Source organism: Lynx rufus, unplaced genomic scaffold, assembly GCF_022079265.1.
Source record: "Lynx rufus isolate CCGP_SWC_20201006 ecotype Redwood Valley unplaced genomic scaffold, mLynRuf1.p SCAF_10, whole genome shotgun sequence".
In the NCBI taxonomy this organism is placed as follows: Eukaryota; Metazoa; Chordata; class Mammalia; order Carnivora; family Felidae; genus Lynx; species Lynx rufus.
In genome coordinates, this window is record NW_025814824.1 from 79,742,248 (window position 1) to 79,764,076 (window position 21,829).

At 50.9% G+C, this 21,829-nt stretch overlaps 1 protein-coding gene across 7 annotated transcripts in view; it reads right to left on the reverse strand.

Annotated features, from left to right (window-relative positions):
* CDK5RAP2 (CDK5 regulatory subunit associated protein 2) overlaps positions 1 to 21,829 on the reverse strand; it is a 173,673-nt gene that overhangs the window by 52,716 nt on the left and 99,128 nt on the right. For all 7 annotated transcript variants that reach the window (XM_047068608.1, XM_047068639.1, XM_047068648.1 and 4 more), the window contains 4 exons: positions 16,904 to 16,999; positions 14,895 to 15,082; positions 8,241 to 8,673; positions 2,794 to 3,025 (listed from right to left, as the gene is read on the reverse strand). In XM_047068608.1, coding sequence (XP_046924564.1) covers positions 2,794 to 3,025; positions 8,241 to 8,673; positions 14,895 to 15,082; positions 16,904 to 16,999 — 949 coding nt within the window. The remainder of the gene's footprint in view (positions 1 to 2,793; positions 3,026 to 8,240; positions 8,674 to 14,894; positions 15,083 to 16,903; positions 17,000 to 21,829) is intronic.

Below are 21,829 nucleotides of genomic sequence, written 5' to 3' on the forward strand. Positions count from 1 at the left end.
ACGCGGGGCTTGAACTCACGGACCGTGAGATCGTGACCTGAGCTGAAGCCGGTGCTCAACCAACTGAGCCACCCAGGCGCCCCTAATCTTGCATTTAAAGTGGGCAGTGAGGCCGAATAAACAACAGGCGCTTCTCTCATCACTGACACAGGAAGCCCAAGACTCCCAGTCACGGCCCAGCCCTGAACCACCCTGGCAATCCCCTAACCGGATGCAGTCTCCCACCCCAGAAAGCAAACTCCTCGATGGCAAAATCCCGAATAACCTCAATCTCCTCCCTGAACGTGCACCTTGCCCCTCGCTCCAAGGACCTGGACGGCGCCCCGACACTGCCTCTCCCGCAGCGCCCCCAGGACTGGACGTTTCCTTCCCACATACCTCTGTTATCACAGACCTGGAAGGGCCTAGGTGCCTTCACTCTTCGCGGACCCTTCCGGATCATGATCTCTCCCCCAAACACTCCAGCTCTGCGGCTCACGCTGCCAGGCCGTAGCCGTGACTACCCACCTTGCCGCAGTCCCCACCGTCCCGATCCACCGAATCCCTTGAGGCTCCCTGACAACGCGGCTCCTAACGGCCCTGCCTGTCCACACCGCCTTACGGTAAAAATCCCTCACAGCCGTCTCTTCCTGCCGTCTCGGTTCCTCTCCTCCACTGGCTCTCTGGAACCTGTGGCAGGCAGGCCCGGCCACGCCAGGGACGCAGCTCCCTTCAAGGTCACCGGTGATGGCTTCCTGTTCCTTAATCCCGAGGCCAATCCGCCATCCTTGCCTTACTTATTGACAATATTGGACGCAGTGAGCCTGCTCTTCACTCCGCTTCTGGATGGCACCCTTTCGTGGCTCCCTCCCTGCCTCTCTGGCTGCTCCTTCTCCGTCCGGGCTCCACCCGCGACAGTCCAGTCTCAGTTCCAGGGTCTGCTCACCAGGCCTCCAAGCCTCAGAGCTCCAAAGACCAGCAACAGGTTGGCATTTGCTAAGTTCAAAGCCCCAGCCCAGATCCAGCCCCTCGACTCCGACTCCTGCATCTCCGAGTGCCAACCTGGCATCTCCACGGGGATGGTCAACAGGCATCTCAAGTCAGACCAAAACCAGACACCCGGTGCCCGCCTCCGCCTGCCTCTCCTGCGGCCTTCCCCACCATCATTTGATGGCTCACGTTACAAGCGATCCTTTAAAGCACAGGTCGGCCCGCTTCTCTCAAAGGGCCAAACACAGAATATTTTAGCCTCTGCGAGCCACACGGCCTCCATCATAACCACTCAACTCTGCTATCGAGCGCAAAAGCAGTCACAGACAGGATGCGGAGGAACGTTCCTGTGTTCCGGTAAAACTTCAAGGCAGGCAGCGAGCATGGATGGCCCAGAGGCCGCAGTTTGCCAGTCCGGCTATAAAGCTGCAGTCGGGTCATGTGACTCTGCCGCTCCAAACCCTCCAGCAGTTTCCCGTCTTAACTGGGCGAAAGACAAAGCCCTAGAACGACCTCCTAGGGCCTCCCTGACCTCTTTCCCTCTTCCTCTTTCTCACTCCACTCCAGCCACATAATTGGCCTTCTTACTCAACCAACTGCCCAAATTCAAAGCAACGTCAGGGCCTGCGCCCTTGCTCCTTCTCCCAAGAATGCACTTTCCAAGCTGACTGACGATTCCACTCATTTCCTCCCGTTTTCCACTCCAATGTCCCCTCATCAGGGAGGCTCATTCCATGTGTGGTAGCAAACTCTACCCCATTCCACGTTACCCATGCCCTTGACCCTGCTTTCTCTCTCTCCCCACAGCACCTGCCATCTCACATACAGCTTGTCCACTTATCAGCTTATTGTCTTCCTCCCCACAACAGGAAGGGAAGCTGTCCACACACTTAGGTCACCGGTTTTGTTCACGATCTCCCCAGGGCCCACAACGGTGCCGGGCACACAGGAGGATGTAACCACTGCTTTTTGAATAGATAAATCAAAGACTGCTTGGTACTGGGTGTTGCTATCATTTGCTTGCAGCAGAAGTTCAAAATCAGGAGTGCACGTGTGCTTTTGTGGACTCACGAACCCTCTGAAAATGAGGTACGACACTTACCTGTGTGCTCACCTACACTGCTCTCTGGTAACGGCTGGCAGCTTTCTTCAGACTCTCGAAGGGGTGGTGGCCCCAAACCACTGTCACTGTTCCAGCCGAGGGACGCTATCTCACACGCTCCCTCCGAGTCTATGCAGTCTAACCTGGACACATTTTAACCCAGGGGCCCTCCATTTTGGGGGCTCCCACGAGTGCAGAAACAGCAGATTCAAAGTGGGTGGGGAGGCAGGTCACTTCCAGAGGAAGACGTAAGGTCAACAGGGCTGGGAATTAGCCCTCAGGAACCCAAATTGATGTAGCCTGGACATTCTAGAAAACCCCACCACGAGGACTCTCGCTTACACATGTGATTTACCCATATGCCTGAGGCTTCCACAGACAAAGCCAGAAAAAAAAAAAAAAAAAAAAAACCCAGATTGAAATCATCCCACAGCCGGGGTACCCGCAGACCACCCCAAGTGAAGGCAGCGGTGACCTCACAAGACCCGTGAGCGCTTACAAGTCCCCTTCACGTGGACTCCAGAATAAATGAAAACAATAGATTCATTTCCCTTATTGTGTTCCTTTGATTGTGTGTTTGTCAAGAGTCAAGATTAATCACTGTAATTCATAAAATTTATATTCAAGCTTACCGCAGTTCTACACAACAAGGCTGACATTTCGAGCAGCTCTATCGGGTTGTTTGTCTCGCGCACGGAGAACACATTTCTCCCGGTGCTTACCTTTCAGGAGCGTTTTGTCTGGCGCTGGCCTCCCCTCCGTCATCGCTTCAGCCAGAATTAACTTTTGCCGAAGTTGCCTGTTGCGGACTTTAAGCTCCTTCAGCTCCCCCTGCAGCTCCAGGACCTGGCCCTGCAGCTGGGTCACCAGCTCCTGGGTGGCGGGGAGGCGGTACACATTTCCTAATGATCGGGACGCTTTTATCAGGATGGGCAAGCGGGACTTCTTGGCATCCTGAAGAGACACACGAAAAGAACAATGAATATACGTCCTCTGGTCACGCAGGCAACACGTCCTCAGGCCGACCTTGTACAACAGGATTCAAGCCGGCCGTCCACACTTCCGGTTCCTACAGTGGCATCTAAGTTTATCTCCCGGTCTGCAGAATTCGTGTCTTGGCAGGTTCTTCGTCTGACTGGCCGCCACCAAGCTTTTCCTCGTCGACACCCGCTTGGCCCTGGCCCACCGTCTCCGGACACGGCAGATGCTCAATACACGGCAGTCCTGTCCTCAACACGATCTTCTGAGGAGCACCTTCTTGCTCCTTCTCTATTTCCTCCCCCCGCCCCGCCCCTCGGTCTAAGCCAACCTGCCTCCCGCCCCTGCGAGGCCACCAGAACCACCTCCCACCGAAGTTCTCCCTGGCTACCGAGTCACTGACCCCGCAGCTACCGCCCGGGCGGGCTCAGATCTCCCCACCCGCCTGGCGCGGGCACCTTCATTTCCACTGGCCAGCCCAGCCCTCAGCCCCTCGCTCGCGCCACCCCAGCCCCCGCCCCAAAGCCACGCCGCCTCAACACTCCCTGTGAATCACGCTACCACCCCCTCACCGTGCGTCCCAAACCCGCGAGTCCTTATCAGACTGCCCGTGACGCTCATCACCCACGCGCCCCACTCGCCGGGCTCCACGGATCCCTGCCCCCGAGTCGTCTCTGAGGTCTTTCGGCTCTCCTCACCCCCCACCAGCCCCAAGACGCGGCTGGTGCTCACCGAGCCACGGCAACCACCTCCTGAGCGCCCTCCCCCATCCAGCCCTGGCCTTTCGAGTCCACTCTCCCCACTGCGGCAGGCAAGGCAAACCTGCCATTCCTGGCCTCTGCTTAAAACTGTTGTAATGCTTCCCTCTGCTCCCTGATGACAAAGGTCAAAATCCTCACCACAGCCTCTACGCAGAGTCACTGCCCCTCTCCTGCTTCCCTACGCCCACACACTCACCTTCTATCAGTTCCTCAGTGTCTGTGTTCTTTCCAGCCCAGGGCCTTGGCCAACACCGCCTCCTGCGTCTACAACACTCTTTCTTGCCGACCCCCACCCCTCGCGTAATCCCAATACAACATTAGGACTCAGCGCGCAGGTAGGTGCCTTCCTCGGGAGAATGGGCCTTGACTTCCAAGACCAGGTCAGGTCTCTCTGTTAAGGACGCTCACCGCCCCCTACACTGGTACCATTATAACTAAATGCCTGTGCAATTACTCGTCTGTCTTCTGCCCTGGCCTACAAGCTCCAGCGCTCAGGAACTCCGCATTTCTTGGTCATGCTCTACCCACAGCCTTCACCACAAGAACATGGTAGGTACTCAACTATTTGTGGAACTAACATACAAAAAATAATTTAAGAGGCCAAATGGGGGTGCCTTTGAGTGTGGAGAATTTTAAATATACTCAAAAGCTGGGGAAAGGGACCAAATCTAGAATATGCGGACTACTCTTACAATTCAGTGACAAAAAACACAAATAACTCAATTAAAAGATGGGCAAAGGATCTGGCAGACATTTCTCAAAAGGAGATGCAGTTATGGCCAAAAACACACGAAAAGATGTTCAATATCATTAATCACCGGGGAAATGTAAATCAAATCACCGTGAAATATTGCCACTCCCAACCCATCAGGACAGCTTATAATCAAAATAATAACAAGTGTTGGCAAGGACGTGGAAACACTGGAACTTATCATGTTTCTGGTGAAAACGTAAACTAGGAGCAGCCGCTTTAGAAAACAGTTTGGTGGCTTCTCAAAAGGTTAAACAGAGGGCCGCCGGAGGGCCCAGCTGGTTAAGCGTCCAACTTCAGCTCAGGTCATGATCTCACGGTTTGTGGGTTCGAGCCCCACGTCGGGCTCTGTGCTGACAGCTCGGAGCCTGGAGCCTGCTTCGGATTCTGTGTCTTCCTCTCTCTCTGCCCCTCCCCTAGGCTCACTCTGTCTCTCTCTCAAAAATAAATAGGTATTTTTTTAAAAATTAAAAAAAAAAAAAAAAAAAAAGGTTAAACATAGAGTTACTACCTGACCCAGCAATTCCACTCCTAGGTATTCACCCAGGAGAAACGAAAACACACGTCCACACAAAAACCTGTAGTACGTGAACGTTCGCAGCGATGTTATTCATAATACCTGAAACGTGGAAACAGGTCAAATGACCATCAACTGACGAATGCATAAATTAAATGTGCTACATCCATAGAATGGACTGTTGTCTGGCAATAAAAAGAAATGAAGTACTAACAGAGACTACAGCACGGATGCACCTTGAAAACATTACGCTGAGTGGAAGCAGTCGCCAAACATCACACACCGTATGAGTGCATTCATATGAATATCCAGAATAGGCAAACATAGAAAGACAGAAAGCAGATTAGCGGTTGCCGACAGCTAGGGCAGACGGGGGGAAATGGCAAGTGACCACTAATGGGTCAGGGTTTCTTTTCTGGATAATGAACATGTTCTAAAACTTATTACGGTAATGGTTCCACAACTCTCTGTACGTACAAAAAGAAAACGAAACAAACCACTGCAACTACATACTTTAAATGGATAAACTGTATAATATGTGGATTATACCTCAATGAAGCTATTATTCTTTTTAATTTTTTTAAGCGGAAGAGAAGGAACCTGAGAGGAAAACAGGAAATACTTGGGACCCTGGGAATGATGAAATCAGCAAGGTCTCCCAAGAAGGAAAAGGGAGGCAGGAGCCCTGCTTGAACGTTCTAGGATGTACGATGCTTTCGAGCACGTTCTCCCACAGTCCTCAGGCAAACTGCATTCCCAGAGCTCGCAGGATAACAGAAATTACCAGGCCTATTTTCCAGACCAAGAACCGAGATGTCAAACAACCCGTCCGAGGCCATACGACGAGAAGGTTAGAGATGTGGACCTCGCAACGGCTCTTCAGCCTCTGCTGCTCAGTTAAGGAAAGTGAGACACTCTCTGTCCTGAAATTCGAGGGAAGAGAACAGGTTCAAGGACAAGAACAGTCTGAGGTGGTGAAGGGGACCAGCTGGGAGGAAGTGCATGCCTCATCAGAGAGGACTGGAAAATAACAGTCAATTGCTTGGTCCTCAGTCTCCACCAATCTTTATTCTTAGATCCAAATCTGTGTGTCATATGGCAGGAGAAAAGATATCTGCAAGTACACAAATGCCAAAGCCAATTTCAGGCTGGAAGACTGCCGTCAGTCAACCTAACGCGGGTTCTAAAATAACACCGCACAAAATGCTACCTTATGGACGCTGAGCGGAGTCCCACCTACCACCTTATTAAAGATGTCACGACGGGACTCCTCACTTGGCGGTGGAAGCGGGCCAGGAAGGCTCACACACCGGGCTCGACCTGCGCACACACGGCCACGTACGAGGCACTAGCCGGCGCTCGCCACGCACTTCCTCAAGTCGCCACTGCGCCAGCCTCAGGTTCCAGGTCACACCCGTCCCATCCGAGCCACTGAGAAAGGTGAGCGGTCAGGCCTGAAGCAATCCCAGGTACGTCTGGAATGGTGACAAGAGGGTTCCTCCCTTCCTGGGAAAGGTTTGTGTAGAATATCCCTGTCTGCCTCTGAAGCTGGCCTCCGGCCTCCAGCCCTACTCTTCCTCCTAGCAGCCGACTCGCTCTGGACCATTTTCTGAGCCTTTCCGGGCTTGTATTTTTCATGTGTAAAATGTAGGGAATACCTACCTACCTCATCTGCTTCCTGAGAAGATTAAATGTGATGATCTAGCACAAACAATCCTGGCACAAACAGAAGACACTAAAAAATAAACACAGTTGCCTTCTTTTGAAGACACGAGCAAGAAGGAGAACTCCAAACTAAAAAATAAATAAGTAAATAAATAGTTTTTAAACACATTCAGGGAAATTAATAAGTTCATTCGATTTTGCAATTTTCCTACACAAAGGAGGCTATCCCCTGCATAAACTGGGAGAAAAAAAAAAAAAACACCTAGCTTTCCTAATAATACACAGGTACAAACTAACAGGGCTGGGGGCAGATGAGAGCGTTTCTATCCCAGCCAAATTGCACAAATTTGCATCTGGAGTACCGTTAATATGATGGCAGTGTCTTTTTTTTTTTTTGTCTTTACTGATATCTTTAGAAAACCCTTTTCTAGAAATTACAGTTTTGGTGCATAATTTAAAACAATCAAAAGCAATTTTGCTAATGATATATCTAACTCCCTTTGGTATGCACAAAAGCAGTAATTTAGTGGTCAGAAAATAAACTTAATTCTCCATTCTGATGCTATGAAGCAGTGTGTACAGCTGATTTCTCAGATACAAAACACCCATCAGAAACAAGAACACCAACAGCCATCGCTGGAGCTCTATTAGAAACATGACCTACTTCTCCACCAGAACACTCACATCCCCCTGCTGCGGGGACCAACCAACCCCAACCCCTCGGCCCAGGAGGATTTCAGTAAAAGGTCCAATCGAACACTGCCAAGAGAGCCTGGCTTTTAATAATCTGGCATCTGTGATGGTATTTGAGGAGAAGCATAGAGACGGCATCTTGACCGAAGCAAAATGCACTCACCCAACAAAACCGGACCCTACCACTTTAGGCCAGCAGGAGCTGGGGGCCAGCCTGGGAAAGGGCATGGCTGTCCCAGCTCTACCCTTTAACTGCTGGCTACCTGCGAACATTCAAAATCTGGCTTCCTCAGCTCTGACAGGTGTTGTAAGGATACGAGAATGTAGACAAAGCTCACAGAAAAGTACCTCTCCACCAGAAAGTCTGCGTAGGAGAAAACCTAGGTTCTCGGCCCGACTCGGCCCGACTCAAGTCATCACAATTTCGCTGCAACCTACAAAAGTAAGTGTCCACCTGGAGGTGGAAGTCATACAATTTCTGGCACATTCCCCACGATGGAATTCTACAAAGCCATTACCAGGAAAGATGTTCCTGGTACACGGCATGAAAGAAAAAGCTACACAAACAGATACATAAATATGACTCTATAAGGAAACCGTATAAATGTCACGCTATAGAGATAAGTAAGACTGGGCTGGGGGGAAGGTTAAGACAAAACACACACCTCAAGGTAGAGGCCAGACTAAGTACAGGTAGAGGGAGATACTGGATTTTATATAAATCAAGTGGGATCAGAGGTGAGTTTTGAAGTCTTACCTCTGTATAAAAGAAGGAATTAATAAATAATATACAAACAAGCTTACTTTGTGGGTCCCACCGGGGAAGGCAAGGGGGGTGACGTGCCTCCCTGACATCACACACAAGTTCTCCGGCTGACCCTCCATGTGGAGCACGGCATCCGGCGGCTTCTCTTCCCAAGCCTCTCTCTTGCCCTCCTGCTGGAATCCGAGCGTGTCACCCTCCACGGTCACGGTCTGCACGGAGGCATCTTTCAGTTCCGGCTTGGATGCTTCACCTGCCATTTCTAGCCGGGCCGTCCGAGGCGACTTCAGTTCATCGTGAGACTTGGACAACGAGTTGGGTCGGGTGAAATGTCCGAGTTCACCTCTCAGCTGTACAACCATTTGCCTGAGTGACGTCTCAGTTTTACCGTCAAGGTGTTCTGCAGAAACTCCCTGCTCTGCCAAGCATATTCGTTCCAGAAGTAGTTCACGCAGCACTTTCAGAAGGTCAGGCCTGTTTTTCCAAAAGGGAAGGAAATAGAAGAACTCGGTTTTCTTGTGCCCTACCCAGTATCCCAAGTTTTCCCAACTGGCCTAAAGCCTGCTTAAACTAAGCACACTGACCGCCCGACAAGTGCCGGGACCCACACCGAAGATTTTATCCCAGGTCACCTCATGTGACCACACAAGGTGGGTACCACCTTGTCTATTTCATGGACAAGAGGAGGAGAACTGATTTAACACAAGTATATAGAGGTGAGGGGCCACGTGGCTCTAAGGACGCAGGCTGGGCCTAGAAAGGAGCAGACAGGGTCATCAAGTGTTGTTGACAAGTGAAAGGTCCGCCCGCCCCCAGCTCCATTCCTACATCCAGGGGCAAATACGGCTGCGGTGGATCCAGCCAACCTCGTGGACCCGTCAGTGAGCAGGCCCATCACGGTACACAGTCAGTGCTCAGGAAATAGGTGCTGAGTGAAGGGATGCTGTGAACCACTCATAATAGGAAGAGCAGTGGCTTTGAAACCACACGAAAATGGCTTCAAGTTCTAACTCAGCGACTCTTTGGAAGGTCAGGCTCCCCCGCCACAGGACAGCGATGAGGATTCAACGAGAGGGTGTACAGGTGGCAGGTCCTTTCGTGCCCCTGGCCACATGCCCCGGGCTCCCGTGGACCCCAGCTCAGTCCGCGCGGATGCTGTGTGGACGGCACCTGGAGACACAGACAGTCCCGCCTCGAGCACTCCTGGCCTTTCCCTGCCGCACTGGAGCTTTTCCAGGGCTCCCTGATCCCCCGGCAGGGCAGTGGGAAGTGAGAACCAGTTTACATGTGGAGGGAGACCCTCAAGCAGCGGGGGAAGAGAGCTACTGGGGAAACGTCCCCATCTTCCAATGTCTGGAGAGACAATGCTGCGGCCGCCCATGGCACCAACCAGATCACTCAGGAACCCTTACTGGCTTTGCCTCTATTCCTACCTTACTCACTCTGCTCCCTGGAGTCATATCCCCAAGAAGCCACTTGTACCCGAATCCTTACTTCAGGCTCTGTTGTCCCAGGAACTCAAACAAAGCCAGCATGTAAAAGGCTGCAGAGCAGTTCAAGAAGAATCCCTGTGGGTGTTTCTTGTGCTAGGCCCTGGGACAGGCACTGAGGGTGCAAAACTGCCTGCAAGGCCTTAGCCTGGGTTGGAGACAAGGCATGTCAACAAATCATTGCTCCACGGGGTAAAAAAAGCAAACATGGGCCCTGCACAACTTTTAATGGGTTACGGAGCCACGATCCCAGGGTGTCCAGGGCAAAGGGAAATGGGACATTCTAGGCCAGGCAAACAAGGGGAACACAGATGAGACATGCTGGAGGGTAAGGGGGTGAGGCTGAAAGCCAGGAGGGGGGAACTGAGGCGTGACAGCAAAGGCGAGCCACTGCAAGGCTCTGTGGCAGAGTGCCCGGTCACTCGTGTGCTTTGCAGGGGTGATTCTAGCTGCCGTGGAAAGAATGAACGGAGAGACTTCTGTCAAGGGGGAGGAGTGAGTACATTCAGGAAACCCACCCACCCTGCTAAAAACACACTTAAGTGACAGCAAAAAATACCTAACAAAAACATATTATAAGGTGCACTATAGGCCTCAAAGACAAGGTACAATTTATCCAAAGGTCAGAAACTGAGGAGGAGAACCACACATGGTGGAGAAAACCATGGAGATTTCAGGAGCCAGAGGGCCAAGCAGAGGTGACTGCAGCGCCCCACAGGGGGAAGATGAAGCGCGGGGGACGGAACCGGCTGTCTACACGGGCAAACCAAGCACAGTCCAGATAGACAGGCCACAACCCAACAGATCACAGTTCACACTCAAGAAAATAATATCAATAAAGCAACCTGAAGATTTTAAAATAACTATGTATAGGGGCGCCTGGGTGGCTCAGCCAGTTAACCATCTGACTTCGGCTCAGGTCATGATCTCACAGCTAATGAGTTCAAGCCCCGCGTGGGGCTCTGTGCTGACAGCTCGGAGCCTGGAGCCTGCTTCGGATTCTGTGTCTCCCTCTCTCTCTGCCCCTCCCCGCTCAAGCACTCCCTCTCTCTCAAAAAATGGATAAACATTAAAAAAAAATTTAAATAAGTATGTGTAAGTCATCTAAAACATAAAGGAGAAAAAGCTACTCATTTAAGGTGAAAAAGTGACTCATTTAAGAAAGAAGAAACCAGGAGACTGAGGCAGAAAAAGAAGAAAAAAGGGAACAGAGCGGGCAAGGAAAGGAGAGGCCAGTGGGAGAGCTATTGTTAACTTCCAGGAAAGGGTTACCAGGAGGAGAGGTCAGGGCAATCGGTAGTGGTAGTGACAGGGGATGGAAGAGGCCCTCATCCGTGTTGCGCCCTCTCTCTTCTCTCTGCAATCCCTCCAGCCTCTACAGACGGCTCCCTGGCCGTCCCCCTCCCGGTGTCCCTGCTGCCACTCTCGCATGAGCCCTGGTCTCACCTTCCCCGCTGAGCCCTCTACCGGCAGGGGGAGGCCCTACTGCTGTCTGGATTCCCATCATCTAGCTCTGGGGCAGAGGCGATTCCATTCAAATCACACAGCCACAGCACGACGAAGCAGGGTAAAAAATCAAACAGCTTACAAAACAAAATTAAAATGTATGGTGCGTTTTTCACTCCTAATATGGAATCATCTAGACGACACAACCCATCTTAAAATTTAGTAAATCCAGACTTTAAAAATATTTCTGGTACTTTAAGCACGTTAAACTAAATTTTCCTTTCCTCTCCTTCCCTTAATATAGATTAAAAATAATGACAATCGCTATTCAGCTAGCCAAAGGAGGCCTGTTACTCACCACAAACAACACACAGTGAAGCCCAGGGAAAAGACTTTACAAATGGGTAGTAAGAGGTGGCGAAAGAGGCCATTACAATATACTAAAGTGGGGTTGCTGTTAAATAAAACATTTCAAGTGTTACTTTGCCAGGAATCTGAGCAACGGATTCATTAAGCCATCGCTGTGATCAGGACCTTTTTAATGGTTCAGTCGAGGGTCTCGCCAGAGGCCCAAACATTGTTGATACACCCTTCCTGAGAATCTCTGCCACAGAGAAAAGGTGTAAAGGGAGACGAACGGACGTTTGTGAAGCACTTAAGTGTGTCAGATCCTTTAAATACACTGACTACATTCATCGTTTTTTAAGTTCATTTACTTGAGAGAGAGCGTGAGCAGGGAAAGGGCAGAGAGAGGGAGGGAGAGGGAGAATTCCAAGTGGGCGGCAGGCTCTGACCTAGCAGCTTGGAGCCCGACGTGGGGCTCGATCCCCAAAACCGCGAGATCATGACCTGAGCCGGCATCAAAACGCTTAACCGACTGAGCCCCCCAGGTGCCCCACACTGACTACACTTAGTCGTCACCATAAGACGAGGAGGTGAGGCAATGCTAACCCCATGTTACACATGAAGAAACGGGCTCGTAAAGATTCAGCATCCCTTAGCAAAGGGGCAGAACAAAGACCGGAACCCGGATCTTTCGGACTCCAAAGAATCACGACCCTCTTTCTAATTTTCTAATTTTTTGATCATCTGCACTCACTGAAATATTTTATGGAGCACCTCCCACCTGCCATGTAAGGCAGCAGGCGCACATGGTGAAAAGGAATCGAGGGGCTCCCATTTCATTAAGAAGACAGACAGACATTCAGACATACGTCGATAACTAAATAAGACCAGGTAGAGCAATGATAAGTACTATGAACTGAGGGAGGGAAGCAAAGGAGGCAGAAGGTCCTGAGACCGTGTGTAGAAGCAAGGTTTCCCGTTCGTGGTCAGCAACAGAGCTGATGTCTGGCCGAGACCCCACCAGTCACACATACACCTAGGAAAAAGGCCCTCCAGCTAGAGGGAACGGCCACTGCAAAGGCCTTGAGGTGAGAACCAGCCAGGATGCCTGAGGAGCAGAGAGGAGGTCTACGTGGCCGGAGCTCGGTGAGCAAGACGGGGAGGTGATAAGGACAGACAAGTAGGCGGGAGCCAGGTCAGGAAGCTCTGATCTTACTGTAAGGGCAACGGAAACCCGCTGGAGGGTCTCAAGCATGGAATGGAATGATCACTGTGGCACGGGGCGCCTGGATGGCTCAGTCGGTTAAGCGTCCACGTCTTGACTTCAGCTTAGGTCATGCATGATCTCACGCTTGGGGAGTTTGAGCCCTGTATCAGGCTCTGCACTGACAGCGTGGAGTCTGCTTGGGATTCTCTCTCTCTCCCTCCCTCTCTGCCCCTCCCCTGCTTGCTTGTGGTCTCTTTCTCAAATTAAATTAAATTAAATTAGATACAAGTAAAAAGGTCACTTTGGCAAAAAAAAAAAAATAATAATTGCAGCCTCTCTGTGGCAAACGGACAGTAGAGGAGGTCATGCTGCCGGAGTCCAGGCAACAGACGGTGGCAGCCTGGACCCAAAGGGAACTCCTAAGCGGAAGGCTGGTGTTTCCCTGACCGATCAAAATTCTGGTTATCCCAGAAAATTCGCCAACAGCTCCTAGCACTTACTTGCTAAGGGAAAGTCAGGTCCCCAGAGGTCGGCTCCCATGTTTACCGCCACGCCAGCGGCATGCAAAGCCAGCGTGAGGGTGAAACACGACCGGGCACGTGATGCCCAGTGTGTGTGCCGGACGGGGGTGCCGACCACGGTCGGGCCTGCAGGAGGGCCCTCGGAGCCACGAGTCCACTGTCACGGGCCTCAGCAGTGCACCATGAAGGACAGCGGTCCGGAAGATTCAGGCTGGTGTAAGAAAGCCTTTTCTGACACTACAAGTGGCCAGCGCGGCCCGAAAGCCTACAGAACAGTCACCTGCAGGGCACAGGTAACAGAAGCACGGATTGTCACAAGCTTGCCCCCTGGCAGGCAGGGCGTTGGCCCAGAAAATGCTTTCTGGAAAAAACGTTACTAGGTTTGCGTTTTCAAAAATCAAGAGACTTAGAATATAATTTGGGGGCTTCCGCTGAAAGACCGGAAGGCTGCGAGCCCCTGTGCTCACACCGCAACCGTCAGTTGGGCCTAAGAAGCTCCCGCCCACCAGCAGGGAGCCCACCCCCCCGCGTCCCACATGCCCACCACGGCCCGTTGTTCTTCCCCCTCCATCCCCCCGCTCACATCACCCAGGCACATCCCTAGGCGCTCCCCAGAGGAGAGCTGCATCTTCAAGCTCTGATGTAACGTGTGGGACCCTGACGTGGAGAAAATCCTCCAACTCTCAAGCGTCAACCACGGGCACCTAACTCCCTGTGACAATCAACCAGGAGAGGCACTAGACATGTGCCCCCAAGAGGATGCGCGCTAGGAAAATGCTGGGCGGATGCCAGGGACTGGGGAAGGGGCAGCCTGCCTGAGCTTACAATGACAGAATGCTCCAGTCCTATTTTAGCTACAGAAACGCCGATGAGGCTCAGTCCACCCACGGGAGAGACAGTGGGGTTCCTGGCTCTTGCCAAGAGTCACGGGCAGGAGTTAGCGGCTCCGTTTCTCTGTCTACACTGGAGGAGAGCGCAACACTTTCACTGAACACACACCACCCGCCTGCCATTTTCCTTAAACGGTGTTTTCTTCCTCCTCGCGGCTCCCGAGGAAGTGGCCGGAGAGGCCGGGGGCCCTGAGAGAGGAAAGCGCGGCTCCTTCTGGCCCCAAAGCCCAAGCAGCTGTCACGACGGACTCGGAAGAATGCGAAGCGGGGAGGGGGACAATCTGCTCCCAAAGGTTAATTTTAAAAACACGAACGTGCGGAACGTTTCTCCTTTTTCGTTTTAAGGCAAACACCCCGAGGTATTTCCTCACACAGGATGACCCCCGGCCGATATGATGAGACGAGAATTTCAGTTCGAGCTCCACATAAAACCGCGAGTCACGACTACAATGGCAGTTTTTAAGCTGCTGCAGAAACCGGAAGAGACTCCGTAGGCCTGATTCCTCTTGCTGACAGCCAGACACAGCCCTTCCCGGGGCTCCCAGGACCGATTCCAGAGGAAAGCTCGCTTTCGCTCTCTATACTGGGCTTGCACGAGGCTTTGCTGAAGTCCCCTCCCAGCCACTAGCGTGCAGCCTAATTACTTAATTGCCTGACTGGCACGATTCCTTCCAAGACATTTCGGTGGCTCTCTCGGCTAAATTACACAGCACCACCATCTAAATCCATTTAGCAAAATGAGTTTGTTCTCCCCTCACACCCGAGAAAGAAACCACTACCGGGGCCCCATGTCTACCTGGATTCCAGTAACAACGTGGCCTTCTCACTGAAAAACGGGGCAAGCAAGTTCATGAGTTCGCCTTCTTCTAGACTCCGGTCTCCGGGGCAGCCAGGCTTGTGGGCGCCGTCGGAAGCTAGAATATTGGAATCCGTGTGCCTCAAATATCCATTTTTGCAACCTCCTTTGGAATAATCCTCCACAACCTGCAAATCAGAGTATCTGGTCAAAATACGGACCTGGGAAGAAAGTGAGGGGGTGCGTGCAGGAGAGAGAGAGGACGGAGGCAGAGAGCGCATCAGCAGTGGAGGGAGAAGGAAAGCAGGAGAGGGCACAGAGCGGGCTCAGGCTCGAAGGTCCACACACGTGCCTTGCGGCGGAGGGGCTCCCACAAGAGCACGGACAGGTCTACGTCACTTCTCCTCCCCTCGGTTCCCTCATCCACAAAATGGGGAGAACACTGCCACTTCCCCGGGTGACCACGAGAAAAAAAATGAGAGGAAGGGCCGCGTCCTGCCCCCCAGGCATGTGTCCCCCCGCCCCCTGGCCAGCTCCTAGCAAGTTCTTCCTAGGAAGGGTAGGGAGCCCATGCCATCAACGACCTTGTGGACATCCATCATCTACTTCTTGCAGTGTATCCTCCCCGTTACCTATCAGAAAGGTGCCTCACTCTTTACAGATACATCCTAATTAACATGACTTTGATTTGTCTCATTAGGAAAAGAAGAGAGCTCCTAAACTCCCAGGGAGATGTTATTTACGGATCCACCTTCTTGGGTCACCGAGGGCCCCGAAGGAGTGGCACCGAGGACGCATCTAGTTAAAGCTTGTGCTGGGCATGTCTGGAGGTGCTGCAATTAGCATTCTTTCTCCCCCTTTCCAAAGCTGTAAATCTCTTCTACCCGTCTATAAATAGCTCCCCTTGACTTCATTACTGGTGATATACACACTAGCCATCACACCCCTCTCTCACACTTGTGAAATGATTAAGATTTTTAAATGGAAGACAAGACCCACACAAACGAGCCGTTATTTATAGGGTCTTGTTTGCCACCAACCTAGTTATTACATCCATCTAAATAAGCAACTTCCAAAGAAGGAAAGGTCTCGGAGATGCTGATAAAAAGAGTGATAGCATTTACCGAGCACTTGGTACACACCTTTCTATTTAAATATCACAAAAACTCCAGCAAGGATGTATTAACTCCCCTGAGAAAAACTCGGGCTTGGGGGTTAAGCAAGGGTCAACGGAGGTCATGAAGATACACGGCAAGATTTAAAATCAGCGCCCACTCGGAGCTGCTCTGCTCACCCAAACCATCCACCTCTTAATAGTCTCCCATTCACGACCACGAGAACTCGAACACTCTGAAGGTCACAAATGCCAAGCCTCCAGCCTCCTATCTCCCACTGTGCCCTAGTCTCTCGGGTTCTTTCAAGTTGGGAGAATGTTTGTTCCAAATGCCCAGTATGGATGTGACTGGAGGAACGTTCTACAGGGAAGGAGTCAAATTCTCAACAGTGCCCAGATGACACGAAGCTGTGTTCCATATCAGGGGACCGGAGGGGGCCCCCGAGAAGGGAGTCCTCACACTCCGGTCATGATCTGGGACTTCGCAGAAGTCCAGGGACAGGGCCCTCACCTCGGCTCTGCCACTGACTTGACGCTGTGTCCTGGAGAAACCCCCTCCCCTCACAGGCCTCAATTTCCAACGCATGAAACAAATGGGCGGGGTTAGATCTCTAAGGATCTGACCAGGTCCAACATCCAAAGCCTGTTATTCTCTTACAACAACCCTGTTTTTACTGGCAGCCCTACGTATGTCCTCCTGTCCCCTGACGGGCCCTCCGCCCCGTGTGTGGTCTGAGAAGAGAGAGACTCAGCGTCTTTGCTCTCCACTGGCACACGGCAAACACTCGACACAGGTACGAGGAACAGAAAAGCCAACGGATTCATCCCAAACTGGAGGACTGGTTTGGGCACAGCGAGGGGAGGACGGAATCGGGGTGGACCGCCACGTTCCTACCTTGTTGCTCTGCTCCAAGAGCTGGTCGCTCAGGAAGTTATTCTCGTCATCCTCTCCAAGTCTGGTCGTGTCCTCGTCCTCCTTGCTAGCCAGAAGCTACATGGAGCATGGAATGGTGTGAAAACGCAACCCAAAAAAGTGCGCAGCATGAATATGTATGAATAAGTCAGCGATGTCTTTTTTTTTTTTTTAATGCAAAACAAAAAACAAACCAAAAAGGAGGCAGAAACGAATGCCAAAGCCGATGAAATAAAAATTAACCAAAGTTAGAGATGCTGGTTCTAGCCAATCACACGCAGCTGCCCAGGATCGGGCATAATGTCAGGACAAAGGCCCCGAGAAATGACGAAAGCCATTCCCCTGCCCTGGCAGGCCCTCCCCGAGCTGCTGTAGATCGAGCATGCTGTCTGCTGTGCTGTTGCCACTCCTGCCGTTGCTAAATTCATTTTCAGATTATATAAAAGTAACAAGAGTTCAGGAAAAAGCTATTGACGGAATTGAAAGTATCAAATAGCAAGAAAGCAGTAAATGAAATTTATGCTCTGCCCGATTTCTGCATCACGTCTCCTATTTAGCCCAGCACATAAACCTCCTTCTGGACTGTCACAGAGCTGCGATGGACAGTCCCAACAATGCCGTCATTCTGTTGACAAGAAAGTCCTCGTCGCTAATGAGTAGAGTATCGACCTTGCCTGACGGTAACTTTGCGCTTTGGAGACGAAGAGCAGTCTTTTATAAAGACTGCATAAATCCCTAAGGCTTTAAAGAGGCGGAAGGCCCAAAGCTTCTGCACTGTGCATTCTCCAGAACAGGCAGTACGATGTTCCTGAGACGGCCAGATCTCAGCTCTCTGGAAGAGCGAAAATTCCAGTCCTGGGACACCTGGATTAACAAAATCAAAATGGGAGAGGAGAGGTGGCCACACCCAGGAAGCTAATCAGTCAGGGCTGTTGCAAAAATTATACTAAACCTCTCCTCACCGATGAAATTGTAAGTTCTGCACTCAAGTGTCGCTTGCTGAGTCACTTGCCGGGCGTGTTGTGCATGAGATTTCTAAGGTTCTGTCTCTATAGTTTTACTTAGCAATTCCTACATCCAGTCCCTAATTTTCCCAGACCAACTTACGTTTTTCTGATCTTCCTTTTATAGGAAACCCTTATTTGGGAAGAAAGCAAACAAAGCAAAGCAATTTGCCTTCATTAAGTCATTTTCTAGAAACCTTTTCAAGACCAGAACACATTCAACCTAATCATAGCCAAATCTGCAGTCAGGATCAAATGGAACCGATGATCTCACAAACGAGAGCTCCCTAAACTACGAAACATTAAACAGGCCAGACGCGTACGAATATATTCACCAAAGGCGTCAAGTTTCTCCACGCGGGCCAGGGGCTTCTCTCCCTCTACTGACATCTTCCCTCGTTACTAAAACACTCTCAAGTGATAAAGATCAACCAGGGCTCTCAAACTTGTTGGTGGGAGTAGAAGATGTTAGACTACTGTGGAAAAAGTACTGGCAATTTCCTATAAAACGAATAAACCTATGACCCGGGAATTCTACTCGTAGGTATTCATCAAGAAGAGTGAAAACCTCAAGATCTGTACGTGAGTGTTCAGATCAATTTTTATCATAATGTCCCCAAACCAAAACAATGCAAATCAGCAGCAGCGGAACAAAGAAACAAATTTTAATGTATCTGTGCAATGGAATACTACTCAGCAATAAAAAGGACCATGTTGTTGGTTCATGTAACAACATGGATGAGCCTCAAAAAACAGAATGCCGAGTGAAAGACACTTTACACAAAAGAGTCTACTTGATGATTCCGTTCCGGTGAAGGCCTAGCGCAGGCAAAACTAACACATGGGGGTCGAAAGTAGAAAAATGGCTGGGGGGGAGCAGTGGGAACTGATGAGAAGGGATGCTGAGGGGTCTGGCGGAGGTGTGGGTTACACAGGTACACAGGTTACACGTTTGTATATCTGAGCAAACACAGACTTACGATTTCTACATTTCAATGTACATAAATGTAACCTTAAAAGGAAAAATAACTGTAAACACATACTGAAGTTAAGATACTCGTGTTTAAGTATTTCAGGGGAAAGGCACAGGTGTTTGTAACTTACAATTAAAACGTATCAAAAAGATCAGATGGAGGGAATGCGGTGGGACATGTTAACAGCAAGGTCTAGATGGGGAGTGTGTGGGTGTTCACCATCAGGTTCTTCTCACTTGGCGGTGTTTAAATTGTTTTCAGGATAAAATTCTGGGGGAAAGTCTCTCCCATCTTTAAATTTTTTTTTTTCAACGTTTATTTATTTTTGGGACAGAGAGAGACAGAGCATGAACGGGCGAGGGGCAGAGAGAGAGGGAGACACAGAATCGGAAACAGGCTCCAGGCTCTGAGCCATCAGCCCAGAGCCCGATGCGGGGCTCGAACTCACGGACCGCGAGATCGTGACCTGGCTGAAGTCGGACGCTTAACCGACTGCGCCACCCAGGCGCCCCTCTCCCATCTTTAAAAAACAAAACAACAACAGTCTCCCTCTGCTCCCGAACAGCTCTGGTCACTGAGCGTCCCTGCCTCTCTCCGAGCTTCTCCGAGTGTCCATCCCCACCTCCGGCACTGTGGCTTTTGTCGCTGACACTCTCTAGAAACTGCACGTGAAAGGTCCCCAGACACCGTCCAACACGGGAGACGGAACCCACACTGGCTCAGGGAAGAGGCACAGAGAAGCTCATCCCTGACCCTGTGGAGAAAGGAAGGGTCTCCCCTTAAGTTAAGCTAAGCACAGTACTGTTAACCCACGTCATTCCCAGTTGAAATTTCAAAAGCCTCGAAGCCATTCTTCATTTCCAGAACCGTAACCACACCACTACCCCATACAGCGAAAGCAAGATCAACGTTCATTTCTCTTTACCTCTGCCGACTTGGTCAAAATTAAAAGTAAACTCAATTTCCAGCAATGGCCAAGAAATTAAATGTTGTGGACAGAGAGAAATGTCCCTCGCTCCACACGTGAATGACTCGTTGACAACTTCCCACCACTTTTTTCGGGTCTTCTGACAGTACTTGACCCGAGTGGACACCCCTCCTTAAAGCATCGCTCCGTAACGTCTGCACCATCCTGGTTCTGCCCCAGCCTCCTGGGTTACTCTTTCTTGACCTGCTTTTCGGGCTCTCCTTCCTCCTCCGGGAAGAATTACCCTCGACCTCAAAAGAGAAGGCCGGACCCCTGTCCGCTCACTCCCTGGGCACACCGTGCTCATCCTTCGCAGTCCTCCCCACACCCAGGGGCACCTGCCCCCCAGCTTCTGTGCCCAACGTAGCGGCTGGGGCAGGCCCACGTCTACGTTCAGTTCTAACAATGCGGGTGCACAATAAAGTACCTGCTGAAAAAGCAAAGGAATGAACAGAGTCTTTCAAAATGAGAGCTGAGACCAAAAAGTATTCGGGGTTACCTCTGGTCTTGCCGCCCCAAGGGTGTCCTTTGGAGCAACAGAAGCTCATGACACATGTGGACTCTCGGGCCCCATGCCAGACTGATAGAACCAGAATCTTTAACAAGATTCCCCGGGAAAGTCACATGCACGGTAAACTTCGGCAGCACTGGCCCGTGGTGTCACGAAAACACGGAACTGGAGCCAGGAGAAGGCTGCAGGCCCAACTCGGCCACTAACTTACTAAAGAAATTAAACGAAACTGGGGTGCCTGCAGGGCTCAGGTGGTTAGCATCCGACTCTCAGTTTCGGCTCGGGCCACGATCTCGCGGTTTCGTGAGTTTGAGCCCCGTGTCGGGCTCTGCACGGACAGTAAGGAGCCTGCTTGGATTCTCTCTCTCCCCCTCTCTCTACCCGTCGCCCGCTCGTGCTGTCTCTGTCTCTCGAAATAAACTTAATAAAAATGTTTTAATTAAATTAACTGTTTTACCAAGTGCCTACTACACGCCAGGCACTGTGCCGAGGGCTCTTTATCCATCCTGTAAAATTCATAGTAACTTAGGAAGTCAGACGGTTAGAAAGCGCCTCCTTTTAATGAAATCAAATCTACTTCGGACAAACGAAATTGTATTCTGTTACTAATAGCAGAATTTAACCAGCACCTTCCGCTTCGGAGTACCACGTCTGTCCTCTAGAGTCACACAAGGCCTACTTCTGATTCAGAATGACGGCCCTTCCAATTGCTGCGTTCAATTAAATTATGCCCCTCAATCCGTGTTTGCCCTCCAGGAAGAAAAAAAATTAAAAAAAGATCTTAGTTCTCTAGCCGTTTCTAAAAATGGTGACGTAAGCAAACAGGGATGTTAGTCCTCATAGAGACTAAGCCCTTCTGCGCACTGACGCACGTATCCGACGTCCTGCCCCTTAGAGGGGACGGTGGCACACGTCACCCAGCTCGGGGTTTGCCCGCAAAGCAGGCTCAGCAGCACCCTGACTGCCGGCTGCTCCAGTCACTCCTGTGCATCAATTCTCAAGCACATAAATCAGTAACCAGTAAAGAAACGTGAAGAGATAGCGACAAACCGATCTGGGACTATTTTAAGGCACTCTTAAAACCAAGGGACACCTGTCCTCAGTCTTTTGTTTGTTTGGCTGGTTTTTTTTTTTTTAAATTTGTTTTTCAACGTTTATTTATTTTTGGGACAGAGAGAGACAGAGCATGAACGGGGGAGGGGCAGAGAGAGAGGGAGACACAGAATCGGAAACAGGCTCCAGGCTCCGAGCCATCAGCCCAGAGCCTGACGCGGGGCTCGAACTCACGGACCTCGAGATCGTGACCTGGCTGAAGTCGGACGCCTAACCGACTGCGCCACCCAGGCGCCCCTGTTTGGCTGGTTTTAAAGCGAACGGCCCACACGGGGGAGTAAGCGTGGTCTTCGCCAGCTGGAGGGGGCCCGTTCCAGGGCATCCATTTTGAGGACAAAC